This window comes from Rhinatrema bivittatum, chromosome 17, assembly GCF_901001135.1.
Source record: "Rhinatrema bivittatum chromosome 17, aRhiBiv1.1, whole genome shotgun sequence".
In the NCBI taxonomy this organism is placed as follows: Eukaryota; Metazoa; Chordata; class Amphibia; order Gymnophiona; family Rhinatrematidae; genus Rhinatrema; species Rhinatrema bivittatum.
Genome location: NC_042631.1, coordinates 414,787 through 439,740, shown reverse-complemented (window position 1 = coordinate 439,740; position 24,954 = coordinate 414,787). Strand labels below are relative to the sequence as shown.

General features: G+C 47.2%; 1 protein-coding gene across 1 annotated transcript in view; it reads left to right on the top strand.

The window, feature by feature from the left end:
* The window catches only part of F2 (coagulation factor II, thrombin), a 94,674-nt gene that overhangs the window by 3,397 nt on the left and 66,323 nt on the right, over positions 1-24,954 (top strand). Inside the window, 8 exon segments of the mRNA XM_029583099.1 lie at positions 6,825-6,985; positions 7,179-7,203; positions 7,575-7,625; positions 8,977-9,082; positions 9,836-9,972; positions 10,058-10,363; positions 23,243-23,350; positions 24,173-24,299. Of these exon segments, the coding sequence (XP_029438959.1) occupies positions 6,825-6,985; positions 7,179-7,203; positions 7,575-7,625; positions 8,977-9,082; positions 9,836-9,972; positions 10,058-10,363; positions 23,243-23,350; positions 24,173-24,299 (1,021 nt within the window).

Here is a 24,954-nt window from a genome sequence, read left to right as displayed (position 1 = left end):
GACGATAAATCGGGGGAATTGTTATTGTATCGCGGCTCTAACGATTTTTGACGATTTAAAATATATCGGACGATATTTTAAATTGTCAAAAAACGATTCACATCCCTAATTTCCATGTCTTGTAAATTTTGCAAAAATTCAGACATTCAAGTTCAAATCGATTTCCTTTACTGCTGTTCCTTCTTTCATGTCGGCCTGCTGAGCTTGATTTTGAGTCCTTCTGTTTCCCAAAGGCAAATAGAAAGCTTTGCTCACTATAGGCATGCAGGTATCCGGCATTTTAAGTGACTGACGTACAAATTCCTTAAACAAATCAATCTGTGCCATCTGTGTTAAAACAGGAAAATTTAGAATATGCAGGTTCAATAACCGCAAGTTTTTCTCCAGATATTCCAATTTTTTACTATACATTGATTCAGACTGTATTAAGTTGGTTTGTATTTTCTCTATTTTGTTCAATCTTATTTCAACTTCTGATATTCTTTGTTCTTGATGTTCTATCAAATCAGAATTCTTAAGAGTTTTATTTCTTTCCATTACTACACCCGTCAGCGTTGCTACCACTGCCTCAATCCTCACTATCGCACTCCATAGTGTATCCAAGGTAATATTTATAGGTTTTGTAATCTTAATCTTATCGCTCTGGGTTTTTTATGTATCCCCATCGGATTGTGGACTGACTGGTTCGAGGGCTCCAGAGGATAGTTCACCCAGACCTTCTGGGGTAGAAGTAAGCAAATTTGCCATCTGTTCAAAAGATGGCGTCCTCGTAGTGGCCTGCAACTCCTCTGCGATTCCAGTAATCTTGCCAATTCTCCCAGATCTCTCTTCTTCAGTCAGCCGCATTTCTGTGCTCTCTCGGAGCCTCTCCGTTTCTGGAGTGTCTTCGTTCAAGACCGCTCCCGGAGGTGTAGGTGTCACCAGCGCTCCCGGGGTTAACGAGATCTCCTCTGCCAAGGAAGGAGTACCTCGCTCTAGGTGCTCCTCCACTGCAGCAGTCGCTCCGAGCATCTGAATGGGGGTCGCCAAAAAACAATCCTCAGTTTACTTCTGAACCATCTCTGTTTGGATTGCATAGGCTCTACTCCTCTGAGTTTAGCTTTGCACTTTGTATGAGGCATTCAGGCAATAAGTAAGAATTCTTTTCCAAGGTAAGAGGAACGTTTTTGGTGTGTTGTTCAATGGGCGGCCATCTTGCTTCTCTCTTGCTGATAGTTTTTCAACTTTTAGCATAAGCATTGAAGTAATATATTCCTGTGATGTTACAGACTTCCCCACCTAAAACAAGAAGACAAGGTTACAACGTGGAGTCCCCACATTACCCAGACAGATAAAACAAATATAGCTGTGTCAGTTTAGTATCTGTACGGAAAATTCTTTAATCAGAGTTTGCAGTATTTATTGAAACACTTCTGCCAGGTGAAGGGTTTAATTTGTGGGAGAATGGCTGGAATTGTTTTCAGATTTAAGAGGCAGCAGCAGGGGTTTTCTGCTCCTGCCTGCAGGGAGGAGAGGTTCCCTCTCCTAACCTGTTCTGTACCTAAATGGAAGGGAGGGGGTGATCCTGAAGCAGACACTGTACATCAGACAAAAACTATGAGCTTAAATTAGCACGAGTTTGAAAGTTGTGAGCAGTAGTGCCAATTGTCATGGCTTCAACACTGACTTCAATGAATGGCACTACTGTTGGCAACTTTCAAACCTGTGCTAAATTAATTCAACCCTTTTTTGTGTCTGTTATCTGGGGATTAATTTCAGGTGAAATAACCCAGAACAGTATTCTGCCACCTTTTTTCTTGGCCCAAAGGAAGCAGAGTAGAGCTGAAAGTGTAAATCAGTTCTGGCTTCACCACCTCCTCCAGAAGGGCATTCCAGCATCCTCCACCCTTTCTATGAAGAAATATTTCTGACATTGGTTCTGAGTCATCCTCCCTGGAGTTTCATTTTGTGACCCCTAGTTCTACTGATATCTTTCCACCGAACAAGAAGTGGGGAACCCACCTAGCCCAACTTCAGACTCAAGGCCTCTGATCCAGTTGGGTGCAGCAGATCAACCTCCTGGAGCTTCAAGCCATCAGAAATGCACTCCGCACATTTGAGACCTTTCTCCACGGAAAAACAGTTATGATCTATATGGACAACCAAATAGCAATGTTCTACATAAACAAAGGAGGGGGGAATCTGGTTCCTGGATGTTGTGCAAGGAAGCGGTACCGATCTTGGAATGGTGTTCCATCAAGCTGCAGGCCACTTATCTGCCGGGGATAGAGAACTCTAGAGCAGACAAGTTAAACAGAATCTTCCACCCTCATGAATGGGAGCTTTGTGTGGATGTGACAGACTCTTTCAGATTTGGGATCTTCCTCGCATTGATCTTTTTGCTGTAGAGTACAACTGAACAGTACAGGCCTTCTGCTCGGTTTACCCCAGCATCCAATGCCTAGCGCAGGATGCTTTCATCACCTCATTGGCGGAGGCTCTCCTATACACTTACCCTCCCATACCATTCATTTTTTTCCCTGGTACATCGCGGTGAAGTTTACATCCCTTTGCATCTTAGGTTTGTTAATTTACTTATCTGGTGTTAACGCTCGGTTGACATAACTGCATTTTATTTTTAGTTTGTTCTCACTATCTGGAGGCCAAACCGGCCCGTTTTCAAACAGTTTTGGAAGTACAGAGTACACCTCTTCAGCCCGGATGATATCGGGTGAGTGCTTGTAGTCCACATGAAACATGCGATAGCAATAAGGCGTTTCTTTCTCCTTCCTTTTTTTGGTTAAAGATTTTTTTGATAAACTGGTTCCAGTTGTCATGTTTACAATTTGAATTTTATAGATGTGATATAAAACTACAGAAGGAAAGCTTTGCTCACTTGGCAAACATGGAAAAGATTTTTTCACTTCTGCAATCCTCCCGACACCTGCGGGAGTTTCTCAACCTCTCCGGTAAGCCTCCATCAAATCTTTCACCACTACAAATCTTACCGGCTTCGGCTTTATTTACTGTACTTTGCGGCCTCTCCGACTCCGTCGGGAAGCCTTGAATCAAATTCTGTCATCTTAAAGTTTAAGCCGGTTCACTGGATTTGCTAGTTGTTCCTCAACTTATGCCTCTCGACTTGCGGCATTCCCTCATGCCTCGTTTTTTCAGTACATTAGATTCTGGTTACTTTATTAGATTCTATTCTGCTTAACATCTCCAGGAGACTTTCACCTACTTCAGCCGCAATGTCTCCAGCAAATTTGAGCTCTGAGCCATGATCCAACTTAAAGAATTTGAATTCCTCTCTTTAAGCTACCTCGTAAGGTAAAGTTACTCCTCATATCTTTGGTATCTTTGACTAGCTTGATAATTATGACGTTAGACATGCATGAAGTTTTTTTCTTTCTTTTAGACAAAATATAATATATTCTTCCCTTTTATATATTTTTTTAATATTTCTTTGTTTTTGCGCCTTGTGGCCACATCTCAGCTGTTTCATCAATTTTATCTTTTATTTTTCATTTTCTATTTTTCATCATCTCTTCAGCTGATCCAGCGGGTTTCCAATAATTAAAATCATTCATTTTATAAAACACACAGTAAGTTACTTTTGAGCCCTTTCGCTATTCCAATAATAGTACTTTGGTTCCGGTGTTCCCCTATTTCCCCCCCCCCCCCCCCCCCCCCGGGTTTCTTTTGATTGATGTTTTGACTTTTCCACCACCTGGTTTGGAGTTTCACATTTTACCTTTGCTTGCTTTGGTCTCTTCTAGCAACATAATTTAACAATTTGGTATGATATGTGTAGGACGCCTACCTGTACAGTAATACATTGAATTTCAATTTGTAGATTTTGATAAACTTCGGTCCCCCTGACGCAGCTGGAGGCGAAACACGGCCGTGTCGGGGCTCTGTCGCTTTTACAATATTATAAATTATATATCAAATTCCTTGCACAAAATGTAAAATAAATAATGTGGTTGCTATATTATTGTCCAGTACATTGTATGCCGCACATCTTTTTGTTGTAATCTCCCTATATGTGTGTGCTGTTCACTCTGCCTCTCCTCTGTGCTAAACTCAACATTATGACACAACACCAGCCCTTGTCTAGGGGTTGGAGGGGAGGGGGCTGCAGGGGGGAGGAAAGGTTTATGGCCATATAGACAAAAAATGCATTATGGTTTTTGTAAATGAGAAGTTTTTATTGTACATTGCGGTGCTTCATTTCCATATACGGCTGTTTACATCGTTGTATGTTTTTGTTCGATGAGTTATTACGGTCTCCAAATTTGTAAACATACAGTTTTCTTATTGTACAATGCTCTTTAAAATTATATATAAATAAATAAATAACCGATTCACATTTACCCGTTCTAGACCTCATATCCCCCCTCAGCCGTCTCTTCTCCAAGCTGAACAGCCCTAACCTCTTCAGCCTTTCCTCATAGGGGAACTGTTCCATTCCCCTTATCATTTTGGTTGCCCTTCTCTGTACCTTCTCCATCGCAATTATATCTTTTTTTGAGATGCGGCGACCAGAATTGTACACAGTATTCAAGGTGCGGTCTCACCATGGAGCGATACAAAGGCATTATGACATTTTCTGTTTTATTCACCATTCCCTTCCTAATAATTCCTAACATTGTTTGCTTTTCTGACTGCTGCAGCACACTGAGCTGATGATTTTAAAGTATTATCCACTATGATGCCTAGATCTCTTTCTTGGGTGGTAGCTCCTAATATGGAACCTAACATCGAGTAACTACAGCAAGGGTTATTTTTCCTTATATGCATCACCTTGCACTTATCCACATTAAATTTCATCTGCCATTTGGATGCCCAATTTTCCAGTCTCACAAGGTCCTCCTGCAATTTATCACAATCTGCTTGTGATTTAACTACTCTGAATAATGTGCAGATGATACAAAATGTGATTACCTCACTTGTCATATTCCTTTGCAGATCATTTATAAATATATTGAAAAGCACGGGTCCAAGTACAGATCCCTGAGGCACTCCACTGTTTACCCTTTTCCACTGAGAAAATTGGCCATTTAATCCTACTCTCTGTTTCCTGTCTTTTAACCAGTTTGTAATCCATGACTTTTTAGTTTTCATAGAAGCCTCTCATGAGGGATTTTGTCAAATGCCTTCTGAAAATCCAAATTTACTACTTCTACTGGTTCACCTTTATCCACATGTTTATTAATCCCTTCAAAATATTGAAGCAGATTTGTGAGGCAAGACTTGCCCTGGGTAAAGCCATGCTGACTTTGTTCCATTAAACCTTGTCTTTCTATATGTTCTGTGATTTTGATCTTTAGAATAGTTTCCACTATTTTTCCTGGCACTGATGTTAGGCTAACTGGTCTGCAGTTTCCCGGATCGCCCTGAGCCCTTTTTTAAATATTGGGGTTGGTTTACTGGTCTTACTTTTCTCTATCTTGCTGGCTTCCTGAGTTCCATCAGGGCGGAGAGGGAAGGGGCAAAAAAGTGATGGATGTGTGTGGAGGGCGAGTGATCAAACAGAGGGCAAGGAGAGTGAAGGTTTAGGAGGGTAATAGAGTGAGTGAGGGGATGTGGGAATGCAAAATAGTGAATGAACAGATGGGAGAGGATGTGGGTTGTTTGGAAGAGAGGGGGGGAGAGTGAGGTGAGTGAAGGGATCAGAGTTGGAGGGGTAGTCTCTGAGTTAGGCAATCAGAGGATCAGGGAATAGAATGAGGAGAGCATACAGTGCTGCATCTCCAAGGAAAGCAAACAGCAGGCCCTAGGGCCGGTGCAAGGGTATTAGGCATCCTAGGCAAATCTTCAGCCTTGCACCTGCCCCCTCCTACCCCTGATCCAGGCCCTGATCTCATTCACTCAGACAGGTTCACACATGCAGCCTTACCCAGGCTCCCTCCCTCTCTCTCATTAACACCATTGCTCTCTCGTAGACACATAGTCACTCACTCACTCACTCACACAGAGGTGCTGCTCGTGGCCCACCGAGTCTTTACTCCTCTCAGTCGTGAGTGCACTGGTCTCCACTTGCGACCCACATCCTATCCACCCCCTAATTGCTGGCACCCTAGGCGATCTCCTATTTTGCATTTTGGGACACATCGTCTCTGGCAGGCTCACTCCCCAATCCAAGTAGAGAAGACAGTACAAGTCAGTCTGAACTTCCCCCACAAAATAGAGGGCAGAGGAGACCCAGCTGATTCTGGCTTGAAGAGGAGGCAGGAGAGTTGCTGAAGCGTATAATTTTCAGAGTGGAGAGGACAGTAAGAACAATCAGGGATTAGGAGTGTGACTTGGGGGCCCTAGGATCACTGTGGACTGGAAATGGAAGATTAGGATTCCCAGGGCAGAGAGGAGGAGGAGGAGGGTAGAGAGAAAGGGGCCATTCTGTACCCTCGTCCTCCTCCTTACCCCTGTAATTCTGCATTCCTAGCCCCCAGCAATGTGCAGTCTTCAGGTTCCTTTGCTCATCAAGTGGCTGGGGATTGAGCAGTGGTGGATGCTGAGAATAGGGGCTTACTGGGTAAGAAGGAAGATGAAGAGTGTGTTCACTTTTGTGGGTGTGAGAGCGTGTGTGTGTTTGGGGAAAAAGAGGAAGCACACTCAGCCTAGGACCCTGCCCCCTCATTCAGTCACATTTACTCCTTATTCTCGCCATCCCTCACTTTCCATTTCATGCTGAATGAAGACTAGGATGTGCCTTTGGCAAAGTAATCATGTGAGAGAAGGACAGGATTCAGGGTTTGTGCATAGGAGAGAGGGGGCCAGGTCTGCGGGGAGAGAGGGATTACTCATGATCCTGTAACTGGCTCCCTTCTCTGATGTCTTAGTGTTTCTGGATAGGCCTCAGGCCCTAACTGTGCTGCCGCGTCTGCGTCGTGCTAATTTTGGACTGGAAGAGTTCACAAAGGGCAACCTGGAGCGAGAGTGTTACGAGGAGGTGTGCGACTTTGAAGAAGCATTCGAAGTTTCAGATGACAAGACAAAGGCGGTAAGTGTGACTCTGCCCCAGAATTTGCCTTCATTCTCCTCCCACCCCATGATGGTCAGAAGTGGTTCCTAGTCCTGTCTCTCTCATGGAGACCCCCACCCTGTGATGCAGACTCTCAGGTCCGTCTCCCCTGTGGAGACTGCAAGATTTGCTTTGCTAATGTCATTTACTCCTTGTCTATTTTGTTTTGCAGAATCTGTTTTGGGCAGGATATACAGGTAATCTTTATTCTAAAGCATCAGGGAATGTTCAGCCAATAATATCTCTGGCCAGACTTCCAATTCCATCTCTTTCTCCTTGACCAGTGCCATCTCCTTAACTCAGATGCATTCACAAAACTATAGTAATATTCTAAAGCATATGGAAAGGTGAAACTGGTAAATAATGCAGTGGCTGAAGGATGTGAAGTCTTATGAAATATAGAGACTGTAACTTATGCCTATAAAGATTCATCCGTCACAACATCTATCAACCTCGGTTCTATTATTATCAGACAGAGACATCACTCACAGTGCCTCTTATGCTGTAACTTTAGCAGTGCTTTGTTCTGTTCAATGCATGATTGGTGTTTTGATTCTAATTCTTTTAGCATGCCAGACTGGGAAGATGCCAAGGCCATTACTGGATGAATGTTTAAAAGGTGAGGCCTGAATGGAGAAAGAGTGAATAGATGAGGCAGAGATTGGAGAAGGTGACCTCTAAGGTGAGGGGAGGAGAAGTAAATAAGTGAGGAGTGTGACGGGAAATGAGGTTGAGGAGAGGGTGACCTGGCAAGGCAGTGTGAGAAGATATTGGCAGGCAGAGAAAGGGTGAGGGGAGAAGGTGAGAGGTGAGGCAATCTGGGGAGAAGGTGAGAGGTAGGGAAAAGATGAAAGATGGGACAGAGTTTGGAGAAGGGGGAAGGGGGGAAAGGTCAGGCAGGCTGTGAAAGAGGGGAACAGAACCAGGTTTCCTCCTTGATTTCCTCTTTGCCAGAATGTGAGCAAAGGGCACAAAAAGCTTAACAGGTTAGGACTCTTCAGCTTGGAGAAGAGATGATTGAGATAAACTAGTGGTGGGGAACGAGTTAATATGGTACAGATGTACATCACATAAAACAACTAAAAATAGAGGAAAACATTAATCCACATACTTAAAATAACAAACTGTCAAGACAGATCAAACGTAAATAAGGGAGCACCCTTGAAAAGCTCTCATTAGGTTTAATCTATCAGTCTAGACCAATCCCAGCCCTTGAGGGACACTGATAGATCAGGTTTTCAGGATATCCTTGATGAATATGCATGAGATATATTTGCATACAAAGGAGGCAGTGTGCATGCAAATCTGACTCATGCATACTCATTAGGGCCATCCTGAAAACCTGACCTTTTGGCAGCTGTCAAGGGTTGGGAGTGAATACCACTGGTGTAGACAAAAGGCATTGATTACATGCCAAAGGCTTGTTGAAATAAAAACGTCTTCACTAGCTTACAAAAAGACAAACAATTCTGAGGTTATACATCAGAAGGGTCACTCAGTTAGATGCACTTTCATCAAAGAAGTAAAGCATGTGGAAGGAATGCAGCAGGGCAATAAATGATCCTTAAGATATCCCAAGCCAAGATCTTGTTTAGATTTAAAAACCAAATACAGTCATGAGGTGATCATTTGTCAAGAATGAGTGAGTCTGTCAAATTAGACAAATTCATAGAGCAAATGTTAAAGATAGAATTAAATCTGAAAAATTGTAGACAACTTGTCATCAATAATTACCCCGTCAACTGATCATTCATAAAAAATGGATGAAGCTTCTGTGACCTATCCCGGCCAATCTAGATAATTTCAGATTTTGATGTATTCAGCTGTAACATGTTCTGGGACAGCCAGTGATCTACAGATAACAACTGGAGAGAAGATGCATTCAATGGACCATTGGTCCATAATGGAGCATGGTGTCAGGTTAGAAGGAAATAACACATTCGTTCACCAGGTTGATCTGCTTTCCTTAGGTGAATGTGCCATAGGTTCTGGGAAAAACTACAGAGGACAGATCAGCATCACCAAATCTGGGATTGAGTGCCAGTTCTGGAACAGCAATTTCCCACATAAAACAATGTAAGCTTTCAGATGCTTTACACCAGCTCTTGAACTCCTCATGAAGAGAACAACATCTAAAGCCCTGTTACCTGCAGAAGTGGGGGCTTTGGATATTGCTCTACTTGTCTAAGCGTGTTGTTCAATAATGTGCATCCTTTAACCTTTGGATTCTGGAGGTCTTCCCAGAGCAGAGAAGAGCTATGCACATAGGTTTGATTATTCAAACCAACACACAGAGTTTCTAATGTAAAAATTACACACAGGGAAAGGAGGCACCTTCTTCAGAAAATGTTTCTGAGCATTAATCATTACAAAAGCTTGTGTGGACTCTTTGATATGATGCAAACCCTGGGGGTAAAAGTACCAATGAAGTAGTGTATTACCCCTTTGAGTGCACTGTTATAGTGCTAAAGGTCAGGACTGGAATAGCAAAGAATGCTGCAGAGCTATGTGTGGTCTTAGTGCTGGAATAACATGAAATGTGGCAGATCTGGATTGAGGGGCAACGTGTAGGGAGAGATGCACTTTGGGATTTAGCAGTTATATTTGGATGGCGTGGTGCTTCAGGTGGAGTTGTGTGTGGCGCTCAGTATTGATGTAGAAGGGGTGCTGAAAGGCAGGATTGAGGTGTATCTGCAGAACTGTGTGTACAATATTCAGTATTGGAATTGCAACTGGATTCTGATTTACATGCTTGTACATTTTCAGCCACTTTTAGGAGCAAAACTGGAAAATAAAATAAATTCAAGTTTCATTTTCTTTATTTGACAGAATCAATCCAATAACTCACCCTTATGAAAACCTCACTGAGAATTACTGCCGGAACCCTAATAGCAGCTCAAAGGGACCTTGGTGCTACACCAGAGACGCCACTGTTAAAGAGGAAGAATGTGCCATTCCTGTCTGTGGTGAGTATCAGGGCACTGGGGAGGGAAGAAACAGACTCACTATAAATGTCTCACCAATAACCAAAAGCTGGAACTGCTCTTGCAGGTCAGAACCAGACTACATCCCTGGTGGTTCCACAGTCCCAGCCTCCAGCGGACTCTAAGCAGCTGCCTTGTGAAGAGCAGGAAGGGCTGCACTACAATGGAACCCTGGCGGTCACCATCTCAGGCCTAGAGTGCCTCCCCTGGCATTCACAGGTGGTGAAGGAACTTGGTGGCCAGAAACATTTCCTGTCCAGTGTGACACTAGTGGAGAATTACTGCCGGAACCCTGATGGGGATGAAGAGGGAGTCTGGTGCTTTGTCAGCCATCCCAATAAAACGTTTGATTACTGCAACCTGAATTACTGTGGTAAGGAAAAGTGTCAAGTGAGACATGGGGATGGGCAAAAACTGCCCTCTACTTCAGCCGCTTCCACTGCTCTCATCTTGATGAGCAACTAATAAGGGATATTTTTGTGACTTTCAATAATTATCATATATAGAAGCAAAGTCAACAAATAAGTTGCAATGTATATCTTTCTATTGTAATAACCTAATAAAATTGTGACTTGCTTTAGATAGGTATATTCTATTAAGTTTCACGGAATACATCTTGAAAGCTAAGTCACTCATGCATTAAATCAGATGATAAAGTCTATTTGACTTTTACTTCTGTGCATTTAAGTGGACAAACATGTCAACCTCATTCCTTTACGGGGGAAACTGCAGTTATAGTTAAGAGGTAAATGGGGAAATTAAGAGGGGGACTATTTTTCAGGGAAAGTTCAGAAATATACTCATTACTATCCCTTCCAAAACACGGGACAGTTAAGAGCATTCTTGCTCCTTTCCTCTGTTCTTAGAGCAGTTGGATATGGAGTTTGGAGGCTTAGAGAGTCATTTATTAAATCATGTTAGGGCCCTACCGGCCACGATAATGCCATAACGCATCCGTTAGTTAGTGCAGCGGCTCTCAACCAGTGTCGCCACACTTCCCAGCTACTTCCCCTCCCGGGCGGAAGGCAGCAGCACCTGCATGCTCGCTCCTTCCCGCGGCCCGGAAGAGGAAGTGGTCAACCAGTGTGCCACACTTCCCGTTCCCCCGCTGACCCAGCTGCTACCCCTCCCGGGCGGAAGGTAGCAGCACCTGCATGCTCTCTCCTTCCCGCGGACCGGAAGAGGAAGTGGTCAACCAGTGTGCCACACTTCCCGTTCCCCCGCTGACCCAGCTGCTACCCCTCCCGGGCGGAAGGTAGCAGCACCTGCATGCTCTCTCCTTCCCGCGGACCGGAAGAGGAAGTGGTCAACCAGTGTGCCACACTTCCCGTTCCCCCGCTGACCCAGCTGCTACCCCTCCCGGGCGGAAGGTGGCAGCACCTGCATGCTCTCTCCTTCCCGCGGACCGGAAGAGGAAGTGGTCAACCAGTGTGCCACACTTCCCGTTCCCCCGCTGCTACCCCTCCCGGGCGGAAGGTGGCAGCACCTGCATGCTCTCTCCTTCCCGCGGACCGGAAGAGGAAGTGGTCAACCAGTGTGCCACACTTCCCGTTCCCCCGCTGACCCAGCTGCTACCCCTCCCGGGCGGAAGGTGGCAGCACCTGCATGCTCTCGCCTTCCCGCGGCCTGGAAGAGGAAGTGGTCAATCAGTGTCGCCACACTTCCCGTTCCCCCGCTGCTCCCCCTCCCGGGCGGAAGGTGGCAGCACCTGCATGCTCTCGCCTTCCCGTGGACCGGAAGAGGAAGTGGTCAACCAGTGTGCCACACTTCCCGTTCCCCCGCTGACCCAGCTGCTACCCCTCCCGGGCGGAAGGTGGCAGCACCTGCATGCTCTCTCCTTCCCGCGGACCGGAAGAGGAAGTGGTCAACCACTGTGCCACACTTCCCGTTCCCCCGCTGACCCAGCTGCTACCCCTCCCGGGCGGAAGGTGGCAGCACCTGCATGCTCTCTCCTTCCCGCGGACCGGAAGAGGAAGTGGTCAACCAGTGTGCCACACTTCCCGTTCCCCCGCTGACCCAGCTGCTACCCCTCCCGGACGGAAGGTGGCAGCACCTGCATGCTCTCTCCTTCCCGCGGACCGGAAGAGGAAGTGGTCAACCAGTGTGCCACACTTCCCGTTCCCCCGCTGCTCCCCCTCCCGGGCGGAAGGCGGCAGCACCTGCATGCTCTCTCCTTCCGTGGTGAGCAGCGGGTGCGGGTGTGGGAAGAGAAGAGAGGCGCGGCCTGAGGAATGAGCTGCGCGGTTCAGAGAAAAACAAAGAACGTTGTCAACCTCCGTGGCTGATGGGACTGCGCCAGGGCTGAAAGTGAAGGAGGTTGCTGCTGCCTTTAGGGTTAGAAGTGGAGGAGGCTGCGGCTGCCGCTAGTTCGAGGGAGGTGGGGAGAGTGAGTGAGTGAGCAAGCATGTGTGTTTGAGATCCTATGTGTGTGTGTGAGTGAGCATGTATGTGAATGATTGAGAGCCTGTACATATATTGATTGAGAGCATGTGTGAAAGTGAGAGAGAGCATGTGTGAAAGTGAGAGAGAGCATGTTTGTAAGCATGTGAATGAGAGTGTGTGTGAGCGAAAAAGACAGCATGTATGTGTGTGATTGAAAGCCTGTGTGTTTAAGCGTGAAAAGATAGACAGCATGTGTGTAAATGTGTAATTAAGAGCCTATATAAATGAGAGAGAAAAAGCACTTGTATTTGTGAGCGATTGAGAGCCAGTGTGAGAGAGAGGAGAAAATTGCAGGCAAACCACCCCTCCTCCTGCTAATTCAAAACAATCTCAGGGCACCAGGATCTCAAACATTCCCAGGTATGTAAAGCAAATATTTTTTTGTATCCTTATTATTTTTCATTACTGGGTCTTTGTGTCTGCTATTTTTAAATATTTTATTGGTATCTAGAAATTTTTTATATGAGTTTTTAATTATTGGATATTCCATTCATCTGCTATTTTGAAATAATCTGTTCTTTTTGTTAGAATGGTTTTTACTGCTATTGCTTTTATATTTCTTGATGTGTTTGATAAGGACTGGTGATGTTTCTTTTTTTTCCTTTGTTGCACTGCATACAGAGACTCTGGCTTGTTGCAGTTTCCAATTCAGTTTTTGTCTGCATGCTTCTAGTTATACGTTTTGGTCTCTTTATTCTTTGTTAGGTGAGGATCAGCACATGTGATTCAGGTGAGGTTTTCTGCTGGCATGCAGTTTCTGTGTAGGGCTCTAAAGTAGCCTGACTTGGTCCGTTTTGGTAATAGGAGATGTATTGATGTCTTAAGGCCTGGTGTAATATTTTCAGTGTTGCCTTTTCTTAGGTAAGGTGGTTACTGTTAAGTGCTGGAAATTGGTGCTGTTTTGGTGTGGGATGTTTACTGTTTATGCAATTTCTAGTCAGACCAAATATGTATCTTTTTTTCTTGTCATTCCTAACAAAAAAAATAATACTGGACCTTTATTTTTTTATTTCCGTCGTAAATTATAATGAGCAGTGTGTCTCACATATGAGCATGGTCTGTCAGGTGTGTCACGATAGAAAAAGGTTGAGAACCACTGACTTAGTGCATAGCAAGATGCGTATGCAAATTTTAAAATTTTCCCCATACTCGGAGTTAATGAAAATGAGGGAAACCTAACGTTGCATATAAGAACATGCCATAGTGGGCCAGACCAAGAGTCCATCAAGCCCAGCATCCTACTTCTAACAGTGGCCAATCCAGGCCATAAGAACCTGGCAAGTACCCAAAAACTAAGACTGTTCCATGTTACTGTTGCTATTTTCTAAGTTAACTTAATTCATAGCAGGTAATGGACTTCTCCTCCAAGAACTTATCCAATCCTTTTTTAAACACAGCTATACTAACTGCACTAACCACATCCTCTAGCAACAAATTCCAGAGTTTAATTGTGCGTTGAGTGAAAGAACTTTCTCCGATTAGTTTTAAATGTGCTACATGCTAACTTCATGGAGTGCTCCCTAGTCTTTCTATTATCTGAAAGAGTAAATAACTGATTCACATTAACCTGTTCTAGGCCTCTCATGATTTTAAACACCTCTATCATATCCCCCCTCAGCTGTCTCTTCTCCAAGCTGAAAAGTCCTAACCTCTTTAGTCTTTCCTCATTTTGGTTGCCCTTCTCTGTACCTTCTCCATCGCAACTATATCTTTTTTGAGATGCGGCAACAAGAATTGTACACAGTATTCAAGGTGAGGTCTCACCATGGAGCGATACAGAGGCATTATGACATTTTCCGTTTTATTCACCATTCCCTCCCTAATAATTCCCAACATTCTGTTTGCTTTTTTGACTGCCGCAGCACACTGAACCGACGATTATGACACCTAGATCTCTTTCTTGGGTGGTAGCTCCTAATATGGAACCTAACATTGTGTAACTATAGCATGGGTTATTTTTCCCTATATGCATCACCTTGCACTTATCCACATTAAATTTTATCTGCCATAGCGATGCCCAATTTTCCAGTCTCACAAGGACTTCCTGCAATTTATCACAATCTGCTTGTGATTTAATTATTCTGAACAATTTTGTAGCCTCTGCAAATTTGATTACCTCACTCATTGTATTTCTTTCCAGACCATTTATAAATATATTGAAAAGCAAGGGTCCCAATACAGATCCCTGAGGCACTCCCCTGCCCACTCCCTTCCACCGAGAAAATTGTCCATTTAATCCTACTCTCTGGTTCCTGTCTTTTAGCCAGTTTGCAATCCACGAAAGGACATCGCCACCTATCCCATGATTTTTTACTTTTCCTAGAAGCCTCTCATGAGGAACTTTGTCGAATGCCTTCTGAAAATCCAAGTACACAACATCTACTGGTTCACCTTTATAAGAAAATTATTACTTACCTGCTAATTTTCGTTCCTGTAGTACCATGGATCAGTCCAGACAGTGGGTTATGTCCCCAATCCAGCAGATGGAGTCAGCACAAGCTTTGAGGGGGCGTATTCATATATCCTACTACCCCCTCTGCAGGAGTTCAGTATCGAGTATATCAAAGCCCGAGTAGAAACCCCCGAAGGATCAAGTTTGTGGAAACAGATAATTAAAACAATTGCAACAAGTAACTGCAAACATCCTACCAACTTGTAGGGAGTTGTGAAAAACAGCAAAAAAGGAAACGACTGTGAAGACACAGAGCACTGTGAACAGGAAATAGCGCAGAGCTGAGCAGGATCAAGAACCCAAAACGTGGTGGGCGTCTGGACTGATCCATGGTACTACAGGAACGAAAATTAGCAGGTAAGTAATAATTTTCTTTTCCCTGTACGTACCTAGATCAGTCCAGACAGTGGGATGTACCCAAGCTTCCCTAAATCGGGTGGGGTCCTGCGAGGCCTGCTCGGAGAACCTGCTCGCCAAAGTGTCCAGAGACCGAAGAGGCGAGGTGCAGACGATAGTGCCTCGAGAACGTGTGTAACGATTTCCAGGTGGCTGCTCTACAAATTTCTTGAGAGGATACCGAGCGAGACTCCGCCCAGGAAGCCGCCTGAGAACGTGTAGAATGTGCGACGATGCCGGGTGGGGGAGTCCGCCCCGCCCCAATGTAAGAAGCAGCAATGCCGGCCTTCAACCATCTGGCAATGGTAGCCTTCGAGGCCTGAGACCCCTTCTTAGGTCCGGACCAGAGTACGAAGAGATGGTCAGAGATCCGGAACTCATTTGTAGCCTCCAGGTAGAGGCGCAGAGTGCGCTTGACCTCCAAGAGACGGAGAGATTTCGGCTCTGAGGAGGAGAAGGATGGCAGCTCCACCGTCTGGTTTACATGGAATGCAGAAACCACCTTCGGAAGGAAGGCGGGAACGGTGCGAAGCGAAACTCCAGAGTCGGAAAAACGGAGATAAGGCTCTCTACACGACAGAGCCTGCAGCTCCGAGATGCGTCGAGCGGAACAGATGGCCACAAGAAAAACAGTCTTGAGAGTGAGATCCTTTATCGTTGCGCTGCGCAGCGGCTCAAACGGTGGTCCCGACAGGGAGCGAAGCACAAGGTTAAGACTCCAGGAGGGACAAGGGTCCCGCAATGGAGGACGCATATGCTTGACACCCTTGAGAAAACGAGCAATGTCAGGATGCTGTAGAAGAGAGCCCCCATCGCTCAACAGCGAACCAAGGGCGGCCACCTGAACCCATAGTGAATTATAGGCGAGCCCTTTTTCCACTCCCGCCTGTAGAAACTGAAGGATCTGAGGTACAGAAGCCTTAGCGGGTCTCGTGGCCTGGCTGGTACACCACAGCTCGAACACCTTCCAGACCCGAACATAGGCCGCCGACGTCGATGTTTTTCGTGCCCGCAACAGCGTGGATACTACCGCGGCGCCTCTCAAAAGCCAGGCCGCAAGACAGAAGAGTTCTGCCTGCTCGAAAAATACCGGGCCCTGATGTAGGAGCTGGGGGAGGTGCCCCAGCCTGATTGGCCCGTCGATCACCAGCTGTAGCAGGTCTGCAAACCAGGGACGCCTGGGCCATTCCGGAGCGACGAAGACCACGGTCCCCTGATGGCTTTCTATTCTGCGGAGCATCCTGCCCACCAGGGGCCATGGTGGAAAAGCGTAGAGCAGAAGATGTGGGGGCCACGGAAGGCCCAGGGCATCCACTCCCTCCGCGCTGCGCTCTCTCCGGCGACTGAAGAAGCGTGGAGCCTTGGCGTTGAGAGCGGACGCCATCAGATCCAGGTGGGGGGCCCCCCCACCGATGGATGATGTTGCATCGCTTTGTCGGAGAGAGACCACTCTCCTGGGTCCAGCAGTTGACGACTGAGGAAGTCCGCCTGGACGTTGTCCACCCCGGCGATGTGCGAGGCCGCTAGCCGGACGAGATGACTCTCCGCCCATTCCATCAGTAGCGCCGCCTCGAGCGCGACCTGCGGGCTGCGCGTGCCTCCTTGTCGGTTGATGTAGGCCACAGTGGTAGAGTTGTCCGATAGAATTCTGACTTTCCGGTTCTGAAGAAGCGGGAGGAAATGTCGCAGAGCTAGCCGGACCGCTCTGGTTTCCAGACGGTTGATTGACCACTTCGCCTCCACCGCGGACCACGTCCCCTGCGTGGCGCTTCGATCGCATACTGCACCCCAGCCTGCTAGACTGGCATCGGTAGTCACCACCACCCAATTTGGCAGATCGAGGGACACGCCCCGGGCCAGGTTCGGCGGATCCAACCACATTCTGGCATTCTGCGGGAGCGGGAGAATCATCTGGTAGTCCTGTGATACTGGTTGCCACCGGGAGAGGAGCGCCCACTGTAAGGTCCTGAGGTGCGCGAAAGCCCAAGGTACAAGGTCGATGGTGGACCCCATCACTCCCAGGAGTTGTAGGTAGTCCCAGAAGGTGGGCTCTGGTAACGCAGAGAACCATCGTGTGTGATCCTGCAAGGATTGAGCCTTGTCCTGGCGCAGAAAAACTTTGCCCAGTAGGGTGTCGAAGGTCGCCCCCAAGAAATCCAAGCGTTGTGAGGGAGCTCTTGGAGAAGTTCACTACCCATCCCAGGGAATGTAGAAACCGTACTACTCGAGTCACCGCTGAGCGTCCATGATCGAATGACTTCGCCCGGATGAGCCAATTGTCCAGATAAAGATGAACCAGGATGCCTTCCTTCCGGAGAGCTGCAGCCACGACTATCATGATCTTGGTGAAGGTGCGCGGCACCATCACCAATCCGAACGGGAGAGCCGTGAACTGAAAATGATGGTCCAGGATTTTGAAATGAAGGAAACGGTGGTGGTCCGGGCGGATGGGAATGTGCAGGTAGGCCTCCGTTAAGTCCAGGGAGGCGAGAAACTCCCCCCGATGTACCGCCGCAATCACTGATCGGAGCGTTTCCATGCGGAACCGAACGACTCGAAGGGATTTGTTGACTTCCTTGAGGTCTAGTATAGGCCGGAAGGAACCATCCTTCTTTGGCACGACGAAATAGATGGAATAGTGGCCCGAGCCCACCTCTCCGAAGGGCACGGGCGCAATAGCGCCAATCTCCCAGAGTCTGTCCAGAGTCAGCTGCACTGCCCTTCTTTTGAGGTCCGAGCCACAGGGAGAAAAGATGAACCTTCCCTGCGGGGGGTGGACAAATTCCAATGCGTAGCCGTGTTTTATGGTATCCAGGACCCACTGGTCCGAGGTGATCCGCGCCCACTCTGCGTAGAAAAACGTTAGCCGGCCCCCAATCCTGGGGACAGGGGAGTGGGCGAGACTGGCATCATTGTGAAGACTCGTTAGAGGGGTTCCCGGGTCCGGGAGTAGTGCGTGCGGGCCGACGCCCGCGAAAGGAGCGCGACCAGGGCTGAGACCTGGGGGCGGATGGCCGGGCGCCCGCCTGTCTGTATCCCCTGTAGCGCCGCTGCGCTCTGGCTCTGGTCTGAGAAGAAGAAAACGCTCTGGATGGACGAAACCGATCCTCCGGCAGCCGATGAACAGCGTTCTCCCCCAGGGACTTGATGATCTGATCCAAATCCTCCCCGAAGAAGAACTTGCCCCTGAAGGGGAGAGAGCCCAGACTGGACTTCGAGGACGTATCTGCCGCCCAGTTGCGTAGCCATAGTAGTCGGCGTGCCACCACTACTGATACCATGGATCTTGCGAGGACCCGAAAAAGATCGTACGAGGCGTCCGCCCCATACGCCACAGCGGCCTCCAGCCGATCCGCCTGGGCAGCCTCATCGGCCGGCAGATTCTGAGACGTGAGGAGTTGTTGTACCCAAAGGAGACTAGCCCGCTGGGCAAGCGAACTGCACATCACCGCCCGCATGCCTAGCGCGGAGACCTCGAAGACCCGCTTAAGGAAAACCTCCAACTTACGATCCTGTGTGTCTCGCAATGCCGCACCTCCCGTTACTGGGATAGTCGTCCTCTTCGTGACCGCCTACACTGCGGAGTCCACCTTTGGGACCTTGATGAGGTCCAGAAAATCTTCAGGGAGCGGGTACAGCTTTTCCATCGCCCGGCTGCTCTTCAGGGAGGCCTCCGGGGTGTCCCATTCCCTGGTGAGAAGTTGTAAAAACGAGTCATGGATAGGAAAAGCCCTCGCCCTCGGCCGGAGTGCCGCCAGGACCGGATCTCCCTTCTTTGAGGAGGTGACGACAGCGGGAGCCACTGGAGCAGGCGGGTCCGGTGGAGGGTCCAAATCTAATTCCTGAATGATCTGCGGGATGAGGTCGTCCAGCTCTTCCCTCTGGAAGAGGCGTAGGGTACGCGGATCATCCCCTTCTTGCGTGCCGTCCCCTTGACCCCCGTCCGGGAGGTCAGGTCCCTGTCCCGCTGGGTCGGGCACCGCCCCCACTGCCGCTGAACGGACCCGAGTAGGAGGACGTGAGGCCCCCGCTCCCGAAGGGTCGGGGGGGGGCCGGCGCCGAGGGCGACATCCATGGGATCTTAGGGGGGGGGGGTCCCACAGGTGTGTCCAGCCCCTGTAGATAAGCTGTATGCACGAGCAGGATAAACTCCGGAGAGAATCCCGGCCTGCCCGGGTGCGTTTCGAGGGGCAGCGTGGTTCCTGCTCCCTGGCTCTGGGTGCTTGGCTCCTGCACCAGAAGGGGGGGGGGGGCGCCCCCGCTTGTAGGGTCTTCCCGAGAGACGTTCTCCCTCGTGTCCTGCGCCTCCGGGCGCTCAGAATGTAAGCTGGCCCCCGTTCCCGCCAAAAATGGCGGAGTGGCCGGCCCGCGCCGCCCGGGCAAAAAAGAAAATTCAGTAAGGGACTGTGAGGTACCTTCCCCCCCGGGAAGGCATCGTGCACAGATGCCCTCCCGGGAAATCCGGGACCCCGGGTCGCCGCAGGCCGCACAGCGCGACGGCCGCGGCATCGGGATCGCCGGGGGAGAGATGAAAAACGGCGGCAAAAAAAAGCAAAAGCCTCGGGGGGGGGCCACGCGCACGAAAGCGCCGCTGCGGGGGGGCCCGGGCGGCCTGCACTGCCTGCTGTCCGAAATTACAGGAGGGTGCCGCGGGGGGGCCTTCCCGGCCACACAACCCGCCCCAGAAGTCTTTCCCAAGCGCGGCAGCAGCCCACGAGGAGCTGCAAAATGGCCGCGGGTGAGGGAAGAAAAACGAAGAGGCCGGCACCACCGGCTTTCGCGGGCACCGGGAGCTGTGCTGTGAAGAAAAACTACAGAGGAATAAAACTTACTTACCCCTGCTGCAACGACAAAGAAAACAGCACGGCTGCAGAAAAGAGACAGGAGAGATAAGCCACTCCCCAAAAGGTGAAAGGACCCTGCTTTACTTTTTTTTTTTTTTTTTTTTTTTAAACTTGATACAAGACTTGATACAAACTTGATCCAGAGAAAAAGGCAGCAAAATAATCAAGCAAAAGAAGTGAGAAAGAAGGAAAAGGCGGAGAAGCCTGATTCCCCTACTCGCATCTGCTGGAGTCAGAAGATACTGAACTCCTGCAGAGGGGGTAGTAGTCTATATGGTGACGCCCCCTCAAAGCTTGTGCTGACTCCATCTGCTGGATTGGGGACATAACCCACTGTCTGGACTGATCCAGGTACGTACAGGGAACCACATGTTTATTAACGCCTTCAAAAAAGTGAAGCAGATTTGTGAGGCAAGACTTGCCCTGGGTAAAGCCATGCTGACTTTGTTCCATTAAACCATGTCTTTCTATATGTTCTGTGATTTTGATGTTTAGAACACTTTCCACTATTTTTCCTGGCACTGAAGTCAGGCTAACCGGTCTGTAGTTTCCCGGATCGCCCCTGGAGCCCTTTTTAAATATTGGGGTTACATTAGCTATCCTCCAGTCTTCAGGTACAATGGATGATTTTAATGATAGGTTACAAATTTTTACTAATAGGTCTGATAGGTGGGTTTTAACACCGGAAATAGCTACACCTTTTTTCCTGGCATTATGGCTGCAATAGCTTTGCATTACTGCTGAAATGGAATTGGTGACATTTATCGCAAATCCCATTTCGGGTAGGGAGAGGGGAGTGAAGGAAAGCATGAGAGAGCACTTGTGGGGAGGCACACATATTAGTCAACTTTTCATATCATTGTTAGAGAGACCATTATGAACTGGGGATGAGGTTTTGGGGTACAGTTTTACATGCACAGTCAGAGGTACAAACAGCACAGCAGACAGCAGTGAAGAGATTTAAGTGATTTGGAGTGACGAAAGGTATAAAAAGATTTGTACATTGTACTCTTGACCTAGCTTGATGCACTCTCTACCTAGCTGCTATCAAGCTAGGTCAAGAGTACAATGTACAAATCTCATATTTTTAAACCTTTCGTCACTCCATATCACATAAAATCAATACTGCTGCCTACCTCTGACTGTGCATATCAAACTGGTCCCTTAAAGCTAGCCCACTACCAAAACCTCACCCTGAGGTACTAGTTGCCCCTCTTATAGATTAGATCTGCATACAAAGGCACTCTCTATGCCTTAAGGAAACACACCTTATCCACCGCTGGGCCCTCTCATTGGAATGCCCTTCCTCCAGAACGCCGGCAAGAATCCTGCCCACTGACTTTCAAAAAGAAACTCAAAACCTGGCTATTCAAACTAGCTTATCCATAACCAGACAGACATTACCTTACCGTACCACTCAAACTAGCTTTTCCATAACCAGACAGACATTACCTTACCGTACCACTCAAACTAGCTTTTCCATAACCAGACGGACATTACCTTACCGTACCACTCAAACTAGCTTTTCCATAACCAGACGGACATTACCTTACCGTACCACTCAAACTAGCTTATCCATAACCAGACGGACATTACCTTACCGTACCACTCAAACTAGCTTTTCCATAACCAGACGGACATTACCTTACCGTACCACTCAAACTAGCTTTTCCATAACCAGACGGACATTACCTTACCGTACCACTCAAACTAGCTTTTCCATAACCAGACGGACATTACCTTACCGTACCACTCAAACTAGCTTTTCCATAACCAGACGGACATTACCTTACCGTACCACTCAAACTAGCTTTTCCATAACCAGACGGACATTACCTTACCGTACCACTCAAACTAGCTTTTCCATAACCAGACGGACATTACCTTACCGTACCACTCAAACTAGCTTTTCCATAACCAGACGGACATTACCTTACCGTACCACTCAAACAAGCTTTTCCATAACCAGACGGACATTACCTTACCGTACCACTCAAACAAGCTTTTCCATAACCTGATGAACATTACCAGTAACATAACTCTACGAACTTTACTATGACTCCCTTCACAGGCTTTTATTGTACCTTTATTCATTTTATCCCTACGTATATTTATTTTAAATTCCTCTGGTGTTGATGTATAGTTTCCTGCTTAATTGATGCTTCGTTCTCTAAGTGTCTCTTTGGTTAACAGCCGCTAATTCTACCCCCAGTTTTATTCATTGTTTCTCCCAGTTCTATGTAACCCCGGTTCTCTGTAATGCTTGTTGTAATATTGTGTTCCACTGTAAACCGATATATGTATCTTGCCACATGAATGTCGGTATATAAAAGTTCAAAATAAATAGTTTTCCTATATGAGAGCCTTCTAAAAATCTCTCTCAAAATAGCATGCATTGCAGCCATAACCTTTTTTTTTTTTTTTTTTTTTTTTTTTTAACACAGGTGTTATTGTTGTGAAAATTATAGCAAAATAGGTGGACAGAAATGCTGTTCTATGAAGTTTTGGGGGATACAATCACGTATACTCTCCTGGCTGTCTCTGCTGGTTTGGAAGTCATTTCTATCTTAATTTTTCTTCCCTCTCATCATATCTTCTTCATAATCCTTTTTGTTTCTTCACCCCATTTTTCTTTATTTGTTCTCCTTATGCCATATTTATTTATTTATTTATTTGTGGTTTTTTTATATACCGAAGTATAGCGTTTTGCCTTCACTCCAGTTTACAGGATAACAACGTAATACATACAAATAACTTATAACTGTATTTAACATTCATAGAGTATAACCTTATTTAACATATTAAATGAGAAATTTATATGAAAGAGGTAATAGACACGAGGAGTAAATATATGATATTCATTAATTATTATGTGGAACGAATAGCAATCTGAGCGGTAGAGGGTTGATGTAGGATATGGGTAAGAGTAGGAGCTCGGGGCATGTTAGGTGCTACAGGTAAAGACTTGAGAAAGTCTTTACCTGTAGCATATATTCTCTTCCTCATCTGACCCCCCCCCCCCTCCCCCATGTTCTCTCTTCTCCGTCCCAATTATGCCTCATTCTCCTTATTCTGTCTCACAATCTATCCCCTTCTCATCTGCTTTCCTCTCTGGCAGATAACCCTTTGGAAGAAGAAGTGATCAAAGATGTAGTCCAAGGTCGGACTATTTCAGAACAGCATGAGACTTTTTTTGATGAAAATACTTTTGGCTCTGGTGAAGCAGGTGAGTTCCTTTCTCAGAAGGAGTGAATATTTCAATAATATGTCCCCTCACCAACCATAGTCCACAATCTCAGACTTTAGTCTTCAACTGTGGGGAAGCAGGAGCTAGGATAAGAAAAGTGGTATAGAGAGAGCTTTTTCCTCAAGTTATATAAGTGAAAGGCACTATAGGGAATAGTGAAAGAGTTACAGGGAATGATGATGGAACAGTGGCTGTGGAGGTAGTTGTAGACCATGGGGGAGGAGCGCTGATTGAGTAGCTTTAGAGACTGATGGAGGAGCGCTTGATATGGAGGGAGCTGTAGACAATGGGGGAGGAGCACTGATTGAGTAGCTTTAGAGAATGATGGAGGAGCACTGGCTATGGAGGGAGCTGTAGACAATGGGGGAGGAGCACTGATTGAGTAGCTTTAGAGAATGATGGAGGAGCACTGGCTATGGAGGGAGCTGTAGACAATGGGGGAGGAGCACTGATTGAGTAGCTTTAGAGAATGATGGAGGAGCGCTTGATATGGAGGGAGCTGTAGACAATGGGGGAGGAGCACTGATTGAGTAGCTTTAGAGAATGATGGAGGAGCACTGGCTATGGAGGGAGCTGTAGACAATGGGGGAGGAGCACTGATTGAGTAGCTTTAGAGAATGATGGAGGAGCGCTTGATATGGAGGGACCTGTAGACAATGGGGGAGGAGCGCTGATTGAGTGGCTTTAGAGAATGATGGAGGAGCACTGACTGGGAGGGAATGGCAGGGAAGCACTTATCTGTTGGAGAAGTTGTTTGGAACAGTGGAGGAGGTTGCAATCTCAATCTCCTTTGTCTTACAGATTGTGGTCTTCGGCCATTGTTTGAGACGAAGGGAATTGAAGACAGCAGTGAGCATAAATTACTTGAATCATTCATTGGAGGACGAATTGTGAAGGGAGAAGATGCTGAACCAGGCAGTGCACCCTGGTACTAACTATGATTAAAAAAATAGACTATAAAATTGATTCATCCCAGGCAGGGTCAGTGCAACCGAGGTAACATAAGATAATCACTTATGCTGGCAGCTGCAGCAGAAGGGAAGAGCCAGAGAGTACACACATACACAGCTGCATGTCAGAGGGCCAGGGCTCCATCTGCAAACCCCAAGCAGCTCCCTCCCAGGGCGCTGGCGTGTGTGTATGAGGGAGTGAGTGCTAATGTTTGTTTGTGATAGAAGGAACTGTCCGGGTGTGTGCGCGTATCTGCAAGAAGAAAAGAAAGCCTGTGTGCAGGGGTGTGTAAGAGAGAGAGGTAGCTCGTCTGAGAGTGTGTGCAAAAGATAGAGCCTGTGTGGGTGGGTGTGCAATAGAGAGAGGGAGTGTGTGTGAGAGGGAGTGTGCGTGTGCAAGAGAGAGAGGGATCCTGTATGGGGGGTGTATGAGAGAGGGAGGGATGGAGTCTGTGTGAAGGGCAGTATGAGAGAGGGGTAAAACTGTGGGAGTGGAGGACTGGGGAGGGAAGATAGAGTGAAAGGAGTTAAGCCTAAAGCGGAAGGGGAGAGAGAATGGAAAGCGGAGGAGTTTGGGTTTGAGAGGGCAGAGTGAAAGAGGTCTAGCCAGGGGAGTAGGGAGAGAGGAGGTAG